At 41.2% G+C, this 24,658-nt stretch overlaps 1 protein-coding gene across 6 annotated transcripts; it reads right to left on the reverse strand.

Annotated features, from left to right (window-relative positions):
• Positions 1-23,632, reverse strand: LOC129361598 (transcriptional repressor p66 alpha-like). 6 transcript variants are annotated; one of them, XM_055032533.1, is made up of 11 exons: positions 23,461-23,632; positions 11,315-11,829; positions 7,860-7,989; positions 7,115-7,243; positions 6,470-6,547; positions 6,258-6,377; positions 5,768-5,941; positions 3,978-4,239; positions 3,444-3,868; positions 3,089-3,347; positions 1-1,197 (listed from the first exon to the last, which is right to left on the reverse strand). In XM_055032533.1, exons 2-11 carry the CDS (start codon positions 11,824-11,826, stop codon positions 1,058-1,060), a joined length of 2,229 nt encoding a protein of 742 aa, XP_054888508.1. In that variant the 5' UTR covers positions 11,827-11,829; positions 23,461-23,632; the 3' UTR covers positions 1-1,057. The 6 variants fall into 6 exon arrangements, with proteins under 6 accessions (XP_054888508.1, XP_054888509.1, XP_054888503.1 ...); XM_055032534.1 differs by having other exon boundaries at positions 3,224-3,347; positions 5,768-5,965; XM_055032528.1 differs by having other exon boundaries at positions 5,768-5,965.
• Positions 23,633-24,658: the final 1,026 nt, after the last annotated feature.

Below are 24,658 nucleotides of genomic sequence, written 5' to 3' on the forward strand. Positions count from 1 at the left end.
TTTAAAATGTATATATTTTTTTTATTTCTTTAGGAGCTAGGAAAAGGTAAACCAAATAAACTTTAACATAATTCCAAACAATGCAATAAAGATTTTGGAAAGCAGAGAAATTTACCCATGATGGTGAGAGATTTTGGATGTTCTTGTGCAGTCCCAAGTCTTAGCTGGGAGGTGTAAGAAAAAACATCTACCCAGCTTCTTGGATTCTGAATTATTGGAGGCAGGAGCTCTGGCTCCCGAGCAGAAAATTCAGCTGTCAGAGTTTGCAGTGATGACATATTCAAAATCTTACAATGTCGACAATAATATAAAATAAGTAGATGGTAATTACAGATGAGTTAAGCAATGACACCGCACTTTTTCTGCTAAGGTGCAAAACAGGCGTAAGGATAGGCATGCTGTTAAACAGGAAATAAAATACAAAACAAAACAAAAAAAAGCTAGAATAAACTCAGTAGAAACCACTTTCATACTGAGAGATTTTTAACATCAGTCAAAAGTAAAATAACTTACTGTAAATACAATGTAAATTCAAACCTTTTACTACACAGAGAGGATGTAATAAAAATTTTACAACTTGGTGATTTTACCTAAAATAAATGTATTTTGTTTAATGTGAACTCCTGGGTTACAACTAGAACCATTCAAGTGTCAAAAATTAGGGTTCATCTCACCACCACAATGGCTGATAACCCTAAATCTCAATACTTTTGTCTTTAACAGCAGATGTTAAGCTCTTCTCACACCATTTCTCTGCTCAGTCTGAAGGACAGAGCTCAGGGAAAGCCCTTCAAGTATTGTTTCGTTTTATTTTTATTCGCTCAAAAAAAGAAAAAAGGTTTGTCCGTAATTACCAAAACAACAGCGTGAACTTCAAAAAATAAAAACAACAAGAATAATGAAAACTAAAACAAAATTTTACAAAGAGATTTCAGGAACGTTTCTTCACTTTGAGATTGTAATTGCTTAACAGTCCTGTGGGGGCGCTGCGGACCAGGATATCGAGAGATGAGGAGCTTGGACACAATTTCTGAACAGCAGGGCACCATTTATGCAGTTATTTCCACGTGTTTGCAGTCTGCGAGATGGAAGAGCGAGAGGGGATCATGTCCAGCAGGTACTCTCTCTGACGGGCGTCCACGGTGGCCGAGGACTTGTGGCCGGTCAGGCTCGGGTTCACGTAGGCCATGGTCACTCCTGCGAACAAGCAGCGGTCAGTCTGTGGAGCTGGTTGTGGAGAAATCGGTGGAGTAGTACGACTACTTGAATACGAAGCCACCCAAGGTCCCCATGATGCGCAGGCAAACACAGGTGCAGTCAGAAGTTTACATACACTCGCTTTTTCGGAATTAATTTGAAAAAGGCCTGGGTCCAAGAGTTTTTCTTAACAAAAAAATAGGCTCAAATCTAATAATATTTATCTACGTATAAATTATATAATGTTACCAAATGTTCAGTTGCGAATGTCACATCAATCAGATGCTTTCTAGCTTGTGGCTTAATACTGGATACTTGACCACTCTTCCTGCCAGAACCAGAGTTTACTTATGTTGGTGACTCTTTGGGAACTGACCTGACATTTATTGAAATGTCCCAACGTTTTAAGCAGAGTTGAAGTAAATTCATCCTACATCTTTTCCACATTGCAGACTAATCGTTTGTCTCATTTGATCATAAAATCCCTCCAAAGAAGGAATATCTCTGTCCTGATTGAGGATGTCAGTGGTGGAAGCAATGCATTGACTGTAGCATGCATTCACTGTGGTATTGTTTGGATGATGTTTGAAGCATCAGAAGATTCACTTCAGCGCATCCCACGACTTCTCAATGGGGTTAAGGTCTGAAATTGATGGTCGTCGACGTATGTGTGAAAATCATGTTTCATGCTCCCTGAATCACTCAGACCACAATCTGAGCCTTTTGAGTCCTGGCACTGTCCTCTTGCTATGTGAACACGCCATCAGGAAAGGAATAATTAACTGATGGAAAAACCTGATCATTCAGTATTCAGGTAGTCAGCTGACATCATCATGTTGCTGAAGCTGGGCCTGACAAAGCGCAGCGACCCCAGATCACAGCGCTGCCCCCACAAGCTGCTGCAGTACTCGCTCAGGACTTACCCTCTGGGTAAATCTGGACTCAGACCACATGGCCCTCCCTCCATGTCAGTTCGTGTTTATGATCCTCTGCAAACTGGAGCTTTTTTCTCCCGTTAGCACAACTTATTAGTAGTTTTCTTATGGATGCGTAGCTGTTCGGTCCGGTTTCTTGAGCTTCCTTCCCATTGTGTGTGGAAATGCTTTTACACTATTAAAAATATTAGTGAGCTCTAGTGCTCTTTTTCTTCAATTTGATGTAAAACATGTAAATAATTAATGATTATTCAGGATTCCTTTCTGACCACATTTTCTTCTCAAAAACGATGGTTTCCCACTTCCAGTTTTTAACACATTTGATGGTTTGGAACCCAATTTTTGTAGCTTCTTTAATCTCATCAGAAATTTTCTCTGCTTCATATTTGATTTGAAACACTGATTTGACCCCTCTAAAAAACACCTTAACACCTTTTCCAGGACCACAGGATGATAGACGAAATAAAAAGCTACTCGTTGCATCACTTGGGGTTAAATAACTTGTCATCTTGTATAAATTTGAATTTGTTTTCTTTCTCCAACTTTTGGTGTAACCGTATCCCTCACCAAAAATAGAAAAAGTAAAATAAATAATTGACCCATGTTGTAAACTTCCGACTGCCGCTGTGTTGGAAAAACAAAGATTTTCTACTCTAGCACACTTTTCAGCAGACACCCAGGAAAAACATGAGCTCACCGAAACCAGGGGACTAAAGTAGGAAAAATGGGATCAATTCCAGGAAGGGAACTCCAGAGTGGGTTTGCCTTGTCCGAAAACATTTCCTCCTGTGTCATTTTATCTTTCTGATCTCAGCTAATGTTTTTCGCTTAATACATTTCTAGGCACTATTAGAATTTGGACGAAATGTGCTCAAGGATTGCTTTTGGACCAGACAGGAGTTGAAAGAGAGGAGATGTCAGGCGCCAGAGTTGGGCTGGCTTTAATGCGGGTCTACCTGCGTTACTGCTGCTCTGCTTCTTCCATGCAGCTGATGAGGCACTACCTCCGCTGACATTCCTGCCGCCGCTGATCCCACTGCTGCTCACCTTTGAACTCTGGACAGAGCGGTGGGAAACGTGGGCATGCTTACCTGGCCGGCTAACCAAAGCCGCGGCCGCCACCGCACTCTGCAGCTGCGAGGAGGAGGAGAACGAGTGGGGGACGCCCCTCACTCCCACAGAGGAGACGCCGTGGGACAGGTGGCCCTGTGAGCTCTAAGACGGACACAAACGGAAAGCTTGACTTACACCGACTTCTGCTAAACAAACACTTCTTTTAGATGACGATGAAAACGTTGTCCCCCTCCCCACCTGCTTTATGGAGTGATGGTGGAGAATGTTGGCTCCCCTGTTGGCCTGGTGGTGGTGCTGGAGGGAGGAAACTCTGGCCTGAGCCTGCTTCAGCTGCTGAGACACCAGCTGCTCTGCCTTCAGTGACGAGGCGGCAGATGAGGCGGATGACGAGGTACTGTGGGAGACCGGGGAGGACACCTGCTGGATAATGCGCTGATCTATCTCTTGCTCCTGCTGCAGCGCTTTGACGAACGCAGCTTTCAGCCGATTGGTGTGCTCAGCTTTCAAAGCCTTTTTCTGATTGGACGACATGCAGTCTTCGCAGAGCACGACCCCGCCTTTAGCCTTGTCCTGCCTCCAGCGGCAGGTAAAGTCAGTATTGCACTGGGTGCAGATGAAAGGGTCTCGGATGACTTGCTTAGAGAGAGGCACACCTGTTTTTCCTAGGTAGGAAAGGAGGGGAAATTCTTTAGGACTGACGGAAAAACAAAATCATAGACTACAATGGTTTGCAATAATAAAAAAAACTATCCCTCTATCTAGCCAACAGACCTCTGTGGATGGTATCAAGCAGGTTCTGCACCACTTCCTCCAGTCCCACAAGGTAGATGAACTCATTGTTGGCTGCAGAGGGCAGGAAGTTAAACTCTGGCGCAGGTGGCTTGGGTGGGGGGATCTCCAGCAGGGTCTTCTCCAGTTGTTTCCGCAGGGCTAGCTTAGCTGCAGCCTGGCGGCTCGCTGGAGAGTCGTTGACGCCGACCACAGAAACGCCACCACTTCCCAAGGAGGAGGCCTTCAGACCGGATGCAGACGCCTACGTAAACAAGCAGAGGCAGGAAGGAGCTAATCATCCGGAACAGCTTTGATTACTGTGAGCTTTGACAGTTATGAAATGTTTCTTTGTTTCACAACGCAAAAATAATGACACCCCACAGATCAGTGGAGGCCTATTTAAAACCTAAACTGATTGACAATTTTACTACCTTCATTGGCACGATTGTATTTTAAATTTTAATCTGAAAAAGAATCATTTCTAGACATCAAAAGTCTAGTGAAAAGATTTGATTATCAGATTGTGAAAATTGTATGCATAATAGTGCCACTTGATTAATTTTAGGATGTTTTTAACTGCTTTAGTTTGGAATTGAGCCGCAAAATATCCTAGATCATAATTTTAGTTGCAGTAGACTGCTCGGATGCAATTGTTTGTATATATTATATATAAATATATGTATAAATAAACCATCATTCATTCAATCTCTGTATGCAAAAACCTTCTTTGGCTAGTTGGAGGGTCTAACTCCCCCTTATGTTCACCTCAAGAGTGTATTTTTAGAGGCCAGGATGCTAAACCTTGTGTGAAATGATTTAGCTATCACAATGCTGGTAAACACAAGCTTATACGGAAATGACACAAGATTCCAAGAACAGATTAATAATACGGGAAAAGCATGCAATTGCAATATTACAGATGAATATGTTGATGAAGATGCTGACTGTGGTTAACCCACATTCTCAGTCCTTTCTGGGTGCTTTAACATCCTGGTCACCAAAATCATTAGCAGGAAGTGAAACTCTTGCTTAAAAAATAACTTGCATGAGATACGATTAGTCGATCAATCGTACAAAATATTCTCTAGAGTACTCGATAACTAAAATATTCTTTTACAGCAGCCCTACCACGAATGATGGAAAAACGTAGATAAATTCTGAAATTGATAGAAATTATTACGTCTGAACAAACATATCAAATAAACAAGGGGAAAACAAACGCAAATCATATTATTATAAAGTATTGCTGCTATTACTTGAGCAAAATTTCCAAATATTTTATCCAAGTAGTTTAACACGTTTTTTAACCACCCATCGATCGTTATCCCACTACATGTATTCATTTTAGTACATTATTGAAAAATGACTGGGAAAAACATTCCTTCTGCCTGAAAGTGTTAGGTTTTTCTGTTTCCCATACTTTCTTCATTTTAGTTTTTACAGTGTCATGTAACTTTACATTTTTTATATGAAATTAGATCACATCATCAGTCACTCTATGGTCTTTTTACTTTTACACAAGTACTTTTCTTTACATTTACATTTTACCTTTACTTGAGTAAAAATATGTTGGAGAAAAAAACAGGTTCTCAACCAATGGCCTACTTAAAGACAAGAGGCCATTGGTAGTGATTTATTGAATGTCTGACATTCTAGGGTGTAAAAGTAGTACACAGTGACTTAAACCCTGTTTTCTTTTGCATTTCTAAAGCCTCTGTTTCAGTTTAAAGAAATTCATCTTCATCTTGTATTTCCTAAATCACAAATCTGAGCCCCTGATAGATACGAACCAGCGCGTTCGCACTGTTGCCGACCCGGATCAGGCCCGACTGGACCATGCCTCTTTGTCCTTGGGCTGTGGTGGCCGAGTTCCTGGTGCCCAGCAGCAGAGGAGGGGGCCCTGATCCTGAACCTCCGGTTGCTGCCAGCTGCTGCTGCTGCTGCTGCTGGCGGAGAGCGTGGATCTGCTGTGGAGACACGGAGATGGGCTAACCAGGACAATGAGAGGGAGGACACAGAGTCACGTCATGGATGAGGGAAGTGGAGGACAAGGGAGGGACATAAAAAGCACCAAAGCAAAGAGAACATACACAAAGAGACAGAGGTGCAAAGAGAGATAAGTTCTAATTACCATAATTACTTTGCAATTGATCACTTCTGACCCAACTGCAAGCAGTAATACTAAATATTTAGACAGTATATGTCCAACAACCTCTAACTGTGTAAAGACAGACAGATTAATACAGTACCAGTGAGATTATTGTTACTTTTGTGGCTTACCTGTGCCCCTCTAACCAGAGGAGGCATTATGATCTGGGAGCCATGTTTGGACGACACTTGCTGTCCTCCTCTGACCAGAGGGGGAGGGATGACGGTCCCTGAACTTCGACCTGTCAAAATCTGCTCAGAGATAAATAACACAGACGTTAGATGAACATCCTTTAAACACTAAAGACCAGCCTGAAAGCATGTGAAGAAAATAGAACATTAACCTGCTGAGAGCCTTTATTGCTTGTAATAGTTCCTCGAATTAGAGGAGGAGGAGCAGAGGAACCGGATAAACCCGAGGGCTGAAAAATTACAGAGAACATCAATCAACAACAACAAAAGAAAATGGAAGCGGACAAAGAGTGTTCATCAAGTATTTGGTGCTTTTACAGAAATCCAACACGTAGATTTTGTAACTGCTGACCAATTTCCTCCATCAGATTTTTATTGCTTTTGAGGAAGGAGTCATAAACATGGGTGGTGTCACACCTACATTTTATTATTTAATAAATCAACTAAATACTTGACCATGAAATCTTTAGATGCTTCTCCGGTGACTCATTATGTTTTGCTCCACACTGACCTGCAGTGAATGACTAGTCATGACTCCCCCTCCAACTCCTCTGATCTTATAGTGGCACATTTAACGTGACCTCAGCCTCGTTCAGGTTCACTAGAAACAGACAACCTCACAGCCGAAAGCCTTAGCTACCATCTTTGTCATCCCAACACAAGTGAAGACACTGTGAACCCGGGCTTCAGACTTCATCAGAAGAGCAGCTAAACCTCTATTCAGGTTTCGGCCACTTTGCACAACCATAAGTGCGAGATGAGAGGCACAGTGGCTGTTGGCGAAACGCATCGTTTACCTTTTGCAGAGTGTCCCTCTGAATTTGGCTTTGTCGAAGTTTCTTCAGCAGCACCAACTTGGCCTCCTCTAGTCTCAGCTCCTCTTTCAGCTGCTTGATGATCCGTTCTCTTTCTGCTGGGCTGCTCTTCTGTACAGAACAGTAAAATCAGAAAGTCACTCATTTTGAATGCAAGATAAAAAAAAAAAAACTCTATGGAAATATGTTCTACTATGATCAATTGTTCACTGAAGGAATGTTGCATTATTATTTTGAACAATAAAATGATTAGTTTCTTATTTAATAAAAGGCAGTGAATTATCTATTTGCTAATGCATTTCTACTATTGCATAGAAAAAGACTGAAGTGGTCGATGAAAAACTAGCCAAATTACACAATCCAATTAATCTCCACAATAATGGCCATAATTATTGAAATAATTTTAGGAAGTATTTTAATTACTAAAATAAGCTAAAATTGTAGAAGAATGCAGTCTAAACACATGAATACAGATTGTTCTCATTTTATTGTCTTATTGTTCCACAAACCTCAGTGTATTGAATTTGACTTTATGTGATTGGCCAACACACAGTTGTGCAGGAAAATAACACATGGTTTTCAACTTTTTTTTTTTTTTTGACTAAAAATAATCTTGGATTCAGCTCCCTTTACTCTGACGCCACCTCAATAAAATCCAAGAGTTTCAATAATACCTCTGCAAAGTATTGTAAATGAGCAACTTGTAAACATTGTGTTTTTGTCCAACCATGAGCAGGTCCGTGTCCAGCTCCTTGAAGTGGCTCAGGCCGTTCATCGGCGGACTCGGGGAGTCGTTGTCGGACAAGATGATGACGTCGTCGTCTTCTGGGGACGGGGGACGCTTCTCCCTTTTTATACTGCGAGTCAGAAGGAGGACAGCAACTTTCAGCTTTATATTTCAGTTTGAATACAAACTCGAAGGAAGAAGTGAAAAAGACTCGTTAAAATGTTTTTCAAGAATGTCATAAAAAAACTCTGAAGAGAAGCTTTTAATCCTGCGTGTAAAAAAAGGCTACAGGATTAATATAATTCAAATAGTGTGCCGCCGTTTTCCTTCAAGGAGGTCTGCTATACTGCAGCAATTATACTTTATGACCAAAGGTTTATCTGCTCCACTGTAATCTAACAAGTCTAGTCATGTCTATGCTATTCCAACTAGAGGCAAATACACCTAAATGCCAAGGAGGGGCAACATTTAAGAAAATGTCTTAAAGTCACAATGAAACGGCTGTTTTAGAGAGAGTCCATTTCCTTCTGAAATGGGACAAGAGCAGGGTTTTAGAAAAAAAACAAAAAGCCAGGCGTCTAAGGCATTTGGGAGTGACCCATACAGAGGCTAAATACGTCACACGAAGAATGCAAAGAAAACGAAAGCAAGTGGAGATCCAGAGGAGAGTGTGAATCTGCCCATGGCGATCACCCTTCGCTCCGCTAAACCACACTGTTACACATATTTTATTCAAACCCTCCGCTGTATCCTCTAATGCAAAGTAACAGGTTCCGCTGCAGGGTTTTAATTGCTTTTAGTTGCTCCAAAACCAAACCAGTGGAGAAATGTTTCCAGAAAACAGGCAATGATTGCAGACATTAAACATTCCTACAAGGCATAAACATTTTCTTGACAATATGAGGCCTGCCTCTACTAGCTGTCCTCCTAGTGTGTGTGTGTGTGTGTGTGTGTGTGCGTAATAATCTCTCCTCAGGGGCTTAGCGCCATCATCATCACTTCCTGTGGATTAATCACGACTCTTCCAAAGAAGTCACATGACCTCAAAGTCAAGTCACGTGACACATTAACTCCCCCCCCTGTTCCTTCCATGGTGGAAACCATGGCAACAGCCGGCTGGAACCAGTTTGTGACACACGGCTTCATTTTGTGTGAGGGGAGTTTTTAGGGTTCAGGTGGAGAGTGGAGGGAAAATGGAGGTAGACTACAAGATGCGCCCCCACGCTTAGCCTCCCATCAAAACAGAGTCAGAAGCAAGACAAGGGTTACTGAAGTGTCCAAATGCAGCTTTATATGTTCACACAACCAAAGCTTCAAAAAGTGAGGTTTGAAGAAATATAAAGTAGACACCAAAGTAGCTGGCAGTTTTCCGGTGAACAAAATAACTTTGAAGCTGAAACAACTGATTATTCATGTGATCGGACACACGGGTTAAACCTCGGCGGCATCGGGATCTACAGCTGGGAAAAACCTGCATTGAACACATCAAAGTTTCTCCCTCAGTAAATGTGTATTTCTATTATGGCTGTTGACATGAAATTCACACCACATGTTGGGAACAAGCCATGTGACTTGCGCAAAAGAAATCAAACCAAATGAGTCCATAACCAACGAGTGAAGAAGCAACGCATAGGGCAAAAGTACTAAAAGGATGAAGAAAAGCTGAAAACAGACACAGAAAGCCAAGAGAATAGTCTGAATCTGTCAGTACTTAGAAAGGAATCCTGCTTCTCATCCATACTAGTTATTATTCATTGGTTTTGTGCAAACTAATGGCCTATAAAAAGGTTTCTCATTACGAAGGTATCCCAAAAGCACCACGTAATGATGGGTAAAAGCAAACAGTTCTTATAAAACCTTTCTAACCCTAAAGTTGCAAAACGCAGTGATGCAACGGTTTTAAAGGTATATTTCTGAACTTTTGGAAATTCCAATGCACCATGAGGGCAAAAATTCAGAAGCGGAAATAACGTTATTTCATCATAAACCTGCCACAATCACATGCTTCTCCCACAATTACCAACGGAAGAGTCAAACAATTATGACAAGAGGCTCCAAGAGCCAATGACCTTCTGGAGTGACCTTTAGAAAGACCTGGAATTAGCAGGTCTTGGCACATCAAGACACAATGCCCACGATGAATGCTCACTGCACAAGACTTCACTCCTGAAGGAAAGGCTAATTTAAATGTTTGCTGTAGAACAATTGCGCAATGGCACAAAATACTGAGAAATTATCATCCAATCACATGACACTTTCTCTGTGATTTGGCTAAATTAAAATTCCTGCTTTGGTCCCATTAAATTTCTGTTAAACCCAACTTAGAGAAAGAATTGACTCATTTTAGTTCAAATCTCTTTTACCTGTGAGTTGGTTCAATCCAACTCACCCGGTCTAAAGATGAAGTAAAAAGCCCGTTCATCTCGATGGGATCTGTCCAGTGATGCTGCCCTGAGGAGGAATGATAAAGGAATCTGGATCTCAAGTTAGCTTTATGAGGGTTGTAACAATGCTGAAAACCTGGCACAGCTTGCACTGTTCAGACCTACCAGTCTGCAGCATCACTATGTGAACACACACAGCCGCCTTGCATCCTCTGACTCCTAACACCCCGGCATTTGTAGAAACAGAATCCAATTGACTATTTTCTGACCAAACCTAGCTGTGATCTCTTTAAATAGTTTAAAGCATGCCAGAGCTCAAACTCAACATCTCCCACACATTAGTAGAGTTCAGATACGCTGCGCGACTGAAGCATCTTTTGTGTCAAAGTGGACATCCAAAGAGCACATATCCACACATAAAATAAAATAGAATCACTTCTTTTTTTGTCATTTTCTTTTCAACCCACAAACCATCAAGAGTAAAGTTAGAATGCCAGGGGACCATCATGGTGTTTCAGCATGTTGTATTTTCCCATTCATGTAGCTGAAGGAGGAATGTCACAGGGATATTTTTGATGGGAATCTGGAGAAAAAAAACTAAACATGGATTTTTCAGAAAATTTTTTTCTAAACATACAAACCAAAGAACCTAATTTGGCTTTCGAGGAAAAATAAAATATATGAAAATGAAAGAATGCCCATCACTCCCCTGACCTGAATCCAATTGAAAATCTATGGAAAGATCTAAAGATCAGTCATGGATGGGGCCCCAACAACCGTCAATATTTGAAGAGCGTTTGTTTGGAAGGATGGGTCGGAAACACACAATGCATGCGACTAGTTTCTCCATTTAGGAGACGTCTTGAAGTTGTCACTGAGAAAAGGACTTTCTCCTAAATATTGAAAAATTAAAAAAAAATAAAATCTGTTTAAGTGTATAGGTTTTAAACAAAACACTGCAAAACTATCAAAGTTTTCCTTTAAGTCTGAAATGTCTCCTACTGTTTGGCTGTAAGAAAATAATCTAAAATGTCGATAAACTTTGAGTCATTGCTTTGCTTTGTGTCTCACCCTTTGGTGGTGCTCATGTCCACAGGCTGCTCTGTCTGCACTTCCACTTTAATGGTTGCCTTCACCTCGCCTGTAGCAAGTATCCCACCCGAGGCCTTTGGCTCCGTCTGCCGGAGCCGGGTCTTTTGGTCCGTAGTCGGCTCCGTCCTCGCTCTGTCATTGCAGTGAATTCGATTGTCTGAACCGGACTCAGCCGTCTGGTGTCTCTGTGTCCGATCCCGATCGTCCTTCACCGACTGGGAAGTCGGGGGTAACACTAACGGTAACGGCAAGCGGCTCTGCTCCGGCTCGGTTTCGGGATCTGATCCGGGTCTAGTCCGGCTCGCAGCGTCCTGTGCCAGTAAAAGATCAGGCTTGGGTTTAGTTTGTGCCTCTGGCGCAGGGTCAGAAGGGTCCAGTTTGGGTTTTTTGCTTTCATTGTCGACATTGGAGAGGTCCACAGACTGTGGGGCAGCCTCCCTCTCCAGCGCCCTCTTCTGGCTGCGAGTCTGGCGGACAGCCTCCTCAGACATCCCCTGCAGAGAAGAAAAAACATTAACTGAGCTGCTCCATTTTCTCACAAACCAAGGTTATATAATAACTTGGAGTTATATAATAATTAAAACTTAGAATATTAATTTGAGCTCAACTTAAAAGTAATGGCAAACATTTAAATCATATTAGGTCTATAGCAAAGGTTGATTTTATGCAACTAATCTGTAAAAAAATCCAGTTTAATCACTTAACATCAATTTGACAGTTCCAATAAGAACAGGCAAAACATAATTGCACCCAGGATAACTCAGACTAACAATGGAATATGAATTTATGAATATTTTTACATTTCAATTCTATACTCTCTGAATTTCTTTCTTTTCACATCCATCTATTTTTCTTAAAACTTTTTTACATATAGCCATTTTAAAGGTATTTTCTACCCCTGAAGATAAAAGATGGATCCTTCAACTTTTGTTCCTTATGGACATGCTGGATAGGACATAATGGCAAACCTTTAGAAGGAGTTAACATTTGGGTCAACAAAATGTTAACTGCTAATTGATTTAGCATCACTAATTAAATGCTAAATCAATTAATAACATATCTCATTTTAACACACATGCACAGTGTGAATATTATTTTTAAAGGTAATTACTATAATGGCAAGAAAAGAATACCTTGGATGCAAGTCAAAGTACGATGGCCGTTGCAATTTCCCAGAAACAAACAAACAAACAAAAAATCACTTTAAAATATTAAAATTAAAAAAAGAACGTTTTTGGATGAAGTAATTAATGAACAAAAACAAATTTAGTATGCAACTAAATGCAGCTTAAGGCCAAAAATCTAAAATGTGAGCAACTCTGATTTAATGTCTTTTGGTCATTAGAAGAACATTAAAAATCAGCAAATCAGACCTAAAAGAAAATTACAATCTATGTATTTGTACTAAACACAATAATATAACAATTTCAGTCCACAATAGTGAAATCTAATCTGTCACCTCCTCCTCTTTAACAATCATTGTGAAGCCACAGACCTCCATTACTGAGGGATTACCTCCAACACTATGATTTCTCTCTTTCTCCCAGCCAGCACTGTTTTGAATGCACACCTACCATTAAGCCACTGCTGGAGACAAACCTGACCTTGAATCTGCAGCAGGGCGCAGAGCCACGCTGACATGGCCTCAAGACAAAACAAGTTGGATTAGCAGCCCAGTCACATGACCGAGATGTTTACTCCAGTGTAATTCCAAAACATCTAATTATCCAAATTTCAGTCTGAACCAAAACCCAAAGTAAGAAAATCTGACGCAAACATGGCATTACTTAGCAAGTGTTCAATGCTACGTGCAAAAAAAAAAAAAAAGAAGAAGAAAGAAACAAGACATCTGAGGATCATTAAAGTGCTGCAAGTTTTGTTTTTTTTTTCCTTCTCCTAGAATGACTTGGAACAAACATGCTGGGAGTGAGACATCAGACAGCTGACATGACAACATTATCATCACATCAACTAAACTAAATGACGGACTATTTAAGCACAACTTCAGTAAAAAAAGAAATAAAACGCTCCCAATTTAAAAAAAATTTTGTAGCTTGTGCGTCTCAGACCTTTTTCTCTGGGTCAGATGATCACCAGATCATGTCCCCCGTACTGCAGATTCTACCCCATCAGATGCTAAAACGCCACCAGGAGTTGAACCAAAGACAAAAGGCAGCTCTCTCTCTGTCACACAGACGAGCATCACAGAGTGCCCTCGCAGAAGTTCTCCAGTGCATGGCACGCGGTGTCACACATTAACCCCGACACAGACGGCTCTGACTCCCTCCCATCATGTCGGAAATAATGGAGAAGCAGGCAGACGGCGGACCACGTCAGTCAATACATGGGGTCGTAACGATGCCCTCCATCACTGTGTTCCCAGCTCAAGTCTGGCATTCCCCCAGTAGGCTAAAGACCACACTTTTTTCTTTGTCATGCAACAAAAAGAAAATCTAAAATTTAGTCCCACTTATTTTGTATCACAAAACAGAGCACAGTTGTGAAAATGAAAATTTAGGGATAAGAAAGAAAAAAACAATCTGAAAAGTGTGGAGTCCATCCGTCAATGTTCATGCACTTTTTGCAGAAGTTAAACATTTAAAACCTTTTGTCTTTTGACCAAGCCATATTTTTGTCCCCTACGAGGCTTTATAAAAATAATAATAAACTTTATCTAAAAAGGGACATTGAACAGCCTCAACATAAATGTCACCATGTGAAGCAATGTAAGAGATTATAGAATAAGCCAATTCACATCTGCAGTCTCTTTAAACAGGACTTCTAACATCTATCTTTCCACAATGCCTTTATTGGTGCCACTCTCCCAATAAAGGCAGATTTATGGAGTGCCCAGCTCCCACACACTCAGGCGTACTTCACTCCGCGTAGGTTCGCGCCTGCTCAAGGCAGACTCGAGGCAAATATCCACCGAACCAATCCGTGCTTTGTGGGAACCGATGTTCACTTTGAATTGTTTTGTATGTCACACGCAGCAGATGAAGCTAAAAGTTGTCGCGACCAGTCACAAGGACCTGCATCAGACAGTCAGTCACAGTCAGTGCTCACTGGCAGGTCAGTGATCTGATGGCGAAGAAATGGGCTAGGCACTCAACTAGCTCAAACTTGCTACTACTGGCTTCGGATTGTGGGAAATGAAGGAATTTGTCATGACAACTGTAGACAACTGGTAGAACCGACTATGACATCTCAACAGACAGTGCGCGCCGTGTCGACGTCGTCGCTATTGCGTACTCTGTGCATCAAACGCTTTACTTTTTTACACGTTGTGTTGCGTCACCAACACGTGTGTGCACGTTTACGGCAACATTCCACGTGTATAAATTCCACCTGTCGCTTGGCAATAGGAGGGCAATAGACAATGAATGGAGAAGGAGCGACTTCGCTCCTTGTATGTAGAGAACCTTACTCCAAGGAAACAAGAAGGGGAGGAATAACTCAATCCACTCTTTGCCATCCAGTGTCTTTGGTAGAAAGAGAGAGAGAAGAAAACAACCAAGCATGCAATTAGAAATTATCGATCTCATTTTTATGCGATTAATAGATTTATTGATTCTCATGACAGGCCTAAGCAGCATAATTCAGAAGCATGCTTCAGAAGACTTGCAAGTCAGTTTAATGGAAAAGCACCCAACCTCATTATAACAACCATTTCTAACACTTGAATATAATGGTTTGGATCACTTTGATACGCACACAAGTGGCCAGATGAAGAAAAAAAACCTTATAAAGTATCACGTCAATCAGGATGAATGTAGTCAGAAACTGGGTTTGAACCTCTGACTCATTCCTTTCTTCTTCCCTCATATTTTCTTTGTTTGTTGACACTTTATGAATGCATTCCAACAAGATGTTTAAAAGTGCCAAAACATATTTTCCTACAATGTACCTACAAATTTTAGCCAAACCTTACAGCATAACCAGAAAATTAGAACAGAAACTGAATCCACTGATATTAGATGAACAGACAATCAGTGCTAATACAGGTATTCAGAAAAAAATGTAATCAACTGAGCAGGAGTTGATTACATGTTTTTTTTAATACAGTCTATATTTGAGCACTTAATAATAATCAGAGTTTGAACTGAATTTAAATATCAAGAAATTTTAAAATTTACTTTATTTTGAAAAACCAACAACGCCGGCTATTTGTCTGTCTGACCGTGAATCTGGATATTGTGCACTGTGTTGCTCTTAGGAGTGAAGGCATCGTGTCACCCCTCTGGACAGCAAACCACCAGAGTGTTGTTTTTTTTTTATTCCTAGTAAAAACTCTGCTATCTGACCAGAGCACCTCGCGATCCCCCCAAATGAGCTGAAGGGGGATGTGGCTGCGGAGAGGGATGTCCGGGGTTCCCTCCTGAACCTGCTGCCACTGCGACCCGATCTCATAAGCGGAAGAAAACGTGAAACGAATAAGAGTTTGACTTACTGAACTATAGTAACTATACAACTATAACATGTTGTCATGATGTTTCGATTTTTAAAAATCAACTGGAATCAAACAATAAATGCTCCTGTCTAATGCAGAACCACAATGCGATTTTATAAGGTTGATAGTGGTATCAACTTCATGGCTAAAGTCGATACCTTGGATCGACTTTAGCCATTAACAGATGTGTTGTCCAGCATCACATGATGCAATAAGAAATGGTCCGCTCAAAGGTCACTAAATGTCGAACGGGAACAGCAGGTAAGACTCAAACACAGCTCAGCAGTCACTGGATGATCCTAAGATGCAAAAGCTGCACAGCTATGATTCAAATCATAAAAAAGGACCCAGCCCTTCATATCTGTTGAGACATGCCTGGAATCATTCTACGGGAAGCTATTGTTTCTTTTGAGAGTGGGGTAACAAATGAGTACAACCAACCCAAACAACCTGGCTGCCCAGACCTTCTGCCCCCTCCCCTTTCTCTGCTCCAAGTTGTTACAGTGGTGAGCATCCAGTCCAGTTGGCGTATTCAAAACATACCTATACAGGACATGCACACTGTGCCACAGCCCAGTGTGCAAAGCAACCATCTGATAACCTAGAGCTGATGAAGTTTTTTTTTAATACTCTGACATCACTGAGACACACATGACATGACCCTTCCCAGGATTCAGTGGGACACACAAAGCACTTTTCCTGGGAACCGGTTTAAACCGGTTGTCTAGTGTGTGTGTGTGTGTGTGTGTGTGTGTGTGTGTGTGTGGGTGTGTGTGTATGTGTGTGTGTATATGAGTGTGTATGACGAGAGAGCCTGAGGCTTTTGTTAACCCTTCAGGTGCTGGAGTGAGAGTGGAGCTTGTACACAGAGTCATTATAAAGTGTGTGCGCGTGTGTTGAATTGCTGTTATGATTTTGATAGATTCAAAGGTTTGGGGTAATTGTGGGGGTGAGGGTGTGAGGGGGGGTGGGGGGAGACAGGACATGCCAATACAACCGCCTCAACCTTACACGGACACCAGACCTATCTTTGTAATGGGGGACGTGAATGGCTGACAGGTCTCACATTTCATCTCCGTGGCAGTTTACACATAATTCCTTGTACCTCACGCACACATGTCCACGCACGCACGCCCACACACACACACACACACACACACACACACACACACACACACACACACACACACACACACACACACACACACACACACACACACACACACACACACACCCCAACCAGCCCAAGAAACTGACCTCACAGACGCCCTAAAAAGAAAAAAAAGCCCCTAGAAGCCACTCCCAACAAAACATAACTTCACCATGTAGGCAGAGTTCAGATCAAACAGCCTTTGTCAACAAACGCACCAAGAACCCCAGCAAAATAGTCCATTTCACGATTATGCAGTCTTTGAAATCAGGAAGTGCAATTTTCAAAGTGTCACAGTACAGTTATCTGTCTTGTCTAGCATGCATTACCCTGATAATTATTCAAACAAGATGAAAATACTCAAATAGCTTTCAGAAACAATGAAAGCCACCATTGAACGCTAACGAGGATGCATATTATTCAGATTATTAACATGCAGTTGAGGCAAATGTCTCGATATGGGAAAAGATTCACCTTGCAAACTCTATTTCTCTTCCCAGCAGAACATACAGCTTTTACAATACATAGATAAGTAAGATGCATGCACCACTTGGATTGAAAATAGTTTCAAGGTTGTACCATGTGTCCAAAAATAATGTTTCTCTGTAAGAAGATATTTTAGGTCATAATACTCAAACATGTGCTGCTAACCTGTTTAGAATGAGAACCGCACAAAATATCAAATCGCACATGCAATGGTAATAATCAATACCTGCAACAGCGCAATCAGAAAGGACTAAAAATGCAGTAACGAATTATTATGGACTGTAATTGTACAATTTTCATTTTGAACCTTTTAGGATGGAAGCTTTAAAAGCTGATTGTGAGAGAAATACTTTTTATTAAAAAAAAACTTCTGACCTTTAGGGGTTTTTTTAATAGTTTTTCCTTTGAATCATTTTGATAAAAACGATAACAGAATTTGGACAATGTCTATAGGCGTCTATAAAATACTTCAATAACATTGAAATGACAAAGAAACAAACAAACAAAAGAAACAAGACAAATCTGTGTGCATTTACAAAAAAAATATAATTTGAAAGCAAATCAAAAAATTGTTTTTCAGGCAGAGTTGAGTTGAAATTTCATGAGGGACCATGAAACTAAAGTATGAGTATCACCATGCTCGTATGGATCAGATAGTGATTTTGAATTTGGTATCAATATTTGCGATATTTTGGATCGATCTGTCCACCTCTGATAATTACTAAAAGATCGCTGACAACACATTTCGGTGTTGATGCAGTTTAAAAGATAGAAATTTTAAGCATCAGTGAGGTGTTTCAAAGGTCAAAGGATGATTATAACATGTAGCCAATTATTTGAAAAGTAACCATTTTACACAACATATTGAGTTCATTCAATATGATATAGATAATAATTTGCTACCAGACATCCAATGAGGACGTAGCTGTCTATACATTTTTGGCTCCATAAAGTTAAAAGTCTCCAAACTTAAAAGAAAACCTTTGACAAGGTAGAACCTCTTTGTCACTTTGCTAAACTCCTTTATGGGAGGATAAAGAGACACATGAATAGTGGCTTCAAACAAACATGTGGACAACATCTGCATATTCGCTGCTGTTGCAGTTTCTGCAAATCGTAGTCGTCATAGTCATCGTCAAGAAAAAAGGCACACTGCCATTTTCCAATTCTTCCCCATGTCTGACTTGCCGACTTTGGTTCTTAAATACCCCAAATTAAAGTAAACTGAAAAATTCTGCGCTTTAAGTGTTGGGACCTGTTGAGTAAACTAACCCAGTTTGCACACAGAGGCCAATGTCATACATCCAGCACAAAGCAGGGCTTGTTTAGATGAAAGTTGGGCTGCAGTTTCTCTTACTGCAACTGGACAGAGGGAATTTTAATGTGCAACGACAATTAGCATGCGAGTAATTAATATGGACGCTAAGTAGAGATAATGCTCTGAGCTGATCTGTTCCGGTTTTCAGGACAGAATTATGCAAAAACATTTCAACAAACTGTGAGATTAATGACAGAAATATTTATGGCACGGATCAGGCAGTGATATTACTGACTGTGTCACTCTGTGTGATGTAAACTGCAGCGTGGGTGGTGTGTAAAATCATCAATGTGGTCAGGTAACATTCGGAAATTACCAGTCATTCACCAAACAGGTCAAGTAACAGCCACTTAGCGATTCTGGTCAATCTATGTCATTAACCAACAAACATGGCCCAGTTCCAGGTACCAAAGTAAAACAACCATTCTTTTTATTTCGAAGGATTGCTTCACAGCACCACTGCTGATGTTTTAAAGTCCTAGTGTTTGGAGTACAAGTGCACCAATTGCAGATCACCAATTTTTTAAAAGCCTGCCCATGCTGATTTTTTTTTTTTTTTAGAAATATAGCAACATTTCACTAAGTTGGCAAGAGTAGGTCGACTATTGTTAACTGTGCACATGCAATACATAGATAATCTGCTGGATAATCTATTGGTCAGCCCTAGCTCAAAATAGGATTTTCAAACCTTGGAAAAGGCCATTAGGATCGGTGGATAAGATCGGTTTCTCATGTAAGTGTCAGTCGACCTCCGATCTCCCAAAATTAAGAAAATCGGGATCGATTTATCGGTGCACCCCTAGTTTGGAGTATAGAGCAACACAGCGCTGCCCCTCCCCAACTTGTTGCCTCACACTGACAGTCTTGGGAATGTGTGTGGGTGCAAAAACTAAACAGTTAATGCAAGCAACAAAGATAGCATATTAAATATAAGAATATTCATTATAGTTACAGAGTAGCTCAACCGAAAACAAAACATGGCACAAAACTCATTAAACAAGTTTTAATTGAAGGTTAACACTAGATTTGTGGCTTTTTATTCGATATTCATGCTGTGAAGCAAAATATCAACATGTAACAAATATTAAAACTGTAATCCATAAGTCATGTTATTTTACCAGCAACTGTATTGATTATCCCTTCCTAAAAAAATAAAAACAGATAAAGTAACATATCAAGATATTTCTCCTAATATTCTCAATATTAGACTTTGAGGGACTTTATAAAATACACTTTTCTGCAGTGTCATTAACTAAAGCTCATGATTAAAAACAATATTTTCTTTATGTTGGTGTTAGTTCCATGCAGCTTCCTTCAACAGCAGTGAAGGAAACTGCATGGTGGTTGCTTTTCTCTACAGTCACTTCATTGAAAAGGCTGAGTGCAGAGATGCACAAAAGAGACAAAAAAATCGCAGTTCTGCTGCAGCCCTCGCTGCTATGTGTATTCATTGCTCAAGGTACAGTAGCATCATAAACACAGGGCTCACTCTGTGGAAAACATCGGCTCCGCCACGTCCCTCCTCATTACACCAGTAATATGGAACATCATCATATTTAGATATGTTTTAGAAATCATACTGCAACCTGTGCCGCGAGTTGATGTTTAACACGTTATTGGTAACATTATGATGATGAATTTAACCTATCGTCTCACTATTATCTGCTGTGTAATGAAGTTGCAGTTTTCACCAGCGGATTTCAACATTCCAACATACACAACCTTTCGCCTGGCCGCTATCGTGGCACATTTCATCCGATTTCTTGCTTGGAGGTGAGGTGTTTATACCGTCGCTCTCAGATCCTCAGTCGAACGAACCTACAGTATGTGCTCAGCATGTTATTTACACACGGACAGACCTCTGTCTAGCCTGTGAAAACCAACGACTGGATCACACAAAGATTTCAAAAAGAGAGCAAGTATGCAGCCACACAACCTCGTCAAACTGCAGCGCCTGCAAAAAAGAAAGAAAAAAAAATCCTTTCTGAGAACCTTTTTGACCCGGCTCTGTCTATACAATGAATTACACCGAACATACTTTACAACCTGTGACCCCAAGCTGTGCTGTGCAGCAACTTAAAATATGGCCAGCAGATGACCCTTTACAAAAGCATGGATGATTACGCAATCGCGCTGGACCTGAATCATGTGTGATCGCTGGAATGGTGCTTTCTGGGAAGGTCAGAACTTATGAGCAGTTTCTGACTCACATTTTTAATGTTCATACGAGGATAAAACCAACACTCCTGGGTGGACAGTACTTCCACGGCACCAAATTTCCACTTATCCGCTGTAGTGGAGAGGTAGTCCAATGCAGCAGACCCAGGGTCAAAGCAAGGCCTTTTCTAACAGCTGGCATATTGTTAACATGTAAACAAAACTTTACATGGCCTTTGTTCAGATAAACAACTGATGGTTTATTCTGGATCCTGACAGAAAAAAAAGGCTGATTGTGTTTTGGAGCAATCTGGTTATAGTACTAAGTATCCAATAACGACTGATAAAAAGACTAAAACACTGTCTGACTGATTACTCAGCAGAACTGATAGCTAAGTTTTATAATTCTTCCCACAAGAGAGTTAGAAACATGATGGAAAATTTTAAGCTGTTGCTTTTTGTAAAAAAAAAAAAAAAGCCCCAAAACTATTCAATTGTAAAATTTCAAAGCTATGTTATTATACCAAATAATGGTTGTTCACAACACCAATGGAAACTTTGGAGGAGCCGCAGAGATCTACAGCTCTGGCTAATATAAAAACTATTAGTTGTGCACAACAATGGAAGAAAATCCATAATTTAAAGAAAGCAATAAGACGCCCTATTTACAACGTACCATGTAGTACTTGGTCGCAGACGTAACTCTGAGCTACTTGCAAAATGTTATATGTGGATAAAATCAGCACTTCATTTCACACCAAATATACAACATCCACATTGAAACATGGCAGTGGTAACCATGCTCCCTGGGGAATATTTTTATCAGGAATAGACACGGAAAGATGGCGAGAGGATGGATGGCAATAAGCACAAGGCAGGCCTACGACTACTTTTGAATCTGTGGCAGGACTTAGAGATGGCTATTTAGAGATGTTCTCTATTAAATCTGGTTGAGTTTGAGGTACTTTGCGAGAATGAATGGGAAAATGGTTTCAGTTTATAGATGTGCAAAGATGGTGGCAATACACCCACTCACAACCACAGCTGCAACACAAGAGAACAGTGGGTCTACATAGTATTAACTCACTACATCAACACACTTTTCAGATTCTCCCTAAACCACATTTAAGCACTCCTTTGTGTTTGTCTGTTACGTTAAATCCAAATAAAATAGAATCCAAAAAAATGGCAAAATGCTACCATAAACAGTTGTGACATAACATAACTTTGTAAATTAAGAATAGTATTCAGGTTTTTACCATGAATGCAAATAAAGAAAAAGTTGTTGCAACTTAATTTAAGAGCAGCAGACACCAGAGTCTTCGTGGCGTGTTGCTGGATGCTGAACGTGGTTCCCGCCGGCTTCAGTCATATTCAATCATCAATTATTAAATGTTATAAATCCACCTTAGCGCGTCATCACAAGCTAGAGATTAACTTCTTTACATAAACCGGTTCGATGGCAAAGAAAACCCTGAGATACAGCTTTGTCCTGAAGCGCTGGAAACTCGTGTGGAGAAATGTGTGTGTGAGTGCGTGTGTGTGTGGCTGTCTGGCTGAGAGGAAGAAGCAGAGTGGGAGTGTGTGCGTCGTGTGTCACCGAGCGAGCGTGAGCGTGTGTGTGTGTGTTCAGCTTTAAGAGGAGGAAGACTACGGTTGTCACAGAGAGAAGTAGGAAGATTAGCTATCAGATAGCAGAACCAACGGTGGTGCCACGGGGCTTAAAAGCGGGCTGCCGCGTCCACCATTACCGTTTCAGCAGCCTCCACACGGTCCAACACCACAGTCAGCCCTTTAAAAACTAAAGCCAGCCCACAGTACATGTGCAACTAGCCGGCTTTTTATTACTGACGCCGCCTCGGAGGAGGTGTTATTAGTTAGCGAGCTAACGTTAGCTAGGTCGCACAAACAAAAACACTAAGACCCTTTAGCTTCGGATAAAACACGGTCAATGTCCGAGCAGCATCAGCTGACAGACACTTTGATTCCACCTAGTAAAAGTCCTTCATCCCAGCTTCTGTTCGACACTGTGACCCGAACCACCAGAACCGAGCCCGAATCGCTGACCTGGCTGCACCCCGATGCGGGACAGCTCGAAAGGAGGCGCAAACTTTCGCCGTAAAGCCCCGAAAGTGGGATTGCTCGACTCGAGCCGGGACTGTTTACCTGTTTGCCTCCTCGCGAGGTAAAATCTTCCACTCGGAACTCATAAATTTCACCCACTGGGCCCACGGACTGAGCTCGCCGCCGACGGTGTAACGTTGTTATCCTCACCTCATTTAGCGACTTCGAACGCACGGAACCAACTCCGGCTGTCACATTTACACACCGGCGAGCCGAGGAAGGGTAAAATAAAGCTAAATTTCGGCTGAGCGAGCCCCCCCTCTCTCTACCCAGCGCTCAACCTTTGGCTCTGCGGAGAAGTGTTACTTTTCAACAGCCCATCAGCTTCTTTATCGTCACAGATAGGTGGAGGAAAACCTGGCTCCTCTCGTCGAGTCCGAATAAAAGGCTCCCCTCGATCCACTCACTAAAAAACTTAAGCCCAGCATAAGTCAACTTACTTTGAAGCTTTGTCGCCCGTTCTTCGCCGATGGTCGAAGAGGGAATCTTTAATCTGCAGTTAACCTCGATAAATCGTTGCTTTTTTTGAAATCCAGGGGATATCCTCTTTTTTTTCGGCCCTCCCCGCTGCCGCGTCTGTTGCCAAATAATGCGCCTCAACACACATGGAGCCGCTGCGTCCTCTTAGTGGGCATGCGCACCTCGGCATACCAGGGCGACCGGAGAACATCATGTAAGCCGGTGGCCACCAAGGGCCAAAGCGGGGCCAAGGGTGTCAGGGTCTTTGGAGTGACCCGTATCAGGACCAGCGAAGAAAAAGCACATGCTCACACTCAGACGCACAGGATGTCACAGTGAGGGAATAATTATTTGAGTACAACTAAAGATCCCCCCTCAGGTACTTATGTTTTCATAGTAAAAATGCAACCTCAAGTCAAGATGTGGAACTTAAGCTCTACTGGGAGAGCGCCACACTTTAGTGGCAGAGGCCATTGGGACGTCACCTGAAATAACCTACTAGTTCAAACTTAAAGATGCTTCAGAAAGCTTTCCAAAAAATAAAAATAAAAAAGAGGTCAACTTCACAGGTTCTCTTCCATACCTTTGTGTAAGTTGCTTCAATCAAACATACTTGTTAGAGAAAGTTCTGTTAGCCATCAGGACGCTCACCAATTAAGCCAAAAAATATATCTAAGATAAGACTTGCCACAAATCAATCATAGAATTGCATGGAAAGTCTGCAGATTTTAAGTTCAGTGGAGCTGCCTTGATTTGGCCATTTGTTTTTGATCAATGTCCTGATTAAAGAGTCATTGACAACCTACTATCACTTTCTTTCTTTTAATAAGGTGGCTGTTTTTTATTTGAAATTTCCTCATACCAACATCTTGGTACTAACATTCTCACAGCTTTTTAGAGAGAAGCACACCCTCAGCATAATGGATCCTCCGCCGAACCTAATAGGTGATTTTCTGTCCTTTTCCACATTTATTCATCCTCGCTGTATGGTGAGGTCCAACCGAACTGGAGTATTCTTTACAGATAATATAACTCCTTATTCTTAAGCTGCATCTTGTTCTTTATTAATCACCAATAAAACAGAGTTTGTAAAAAGGGGAAAGAATAAATCCACTAAACTGCCAAAATGTTTTCATTCCAACAGATCCCTGAAAGAGTTATATCCACTTTTGATTAATT

This window comes from Poeciliopsis prolifica, unplaced genomic scaffold (assembly GCF_027474105.1).
Source record: "Poeciliopsis prolifica strain line A6 unplaced genomic scaffold, Auburn_PproV2 SCAFFOLD008, whole genome shotgun sequence".
Lineage (NCBI taxonomy): Eukaryota > Metazoa > Chordata > Actinopteri > Cyprinodontiformes > Poeciliidae > Poeciliopsis > Poeciliopsis prolifica.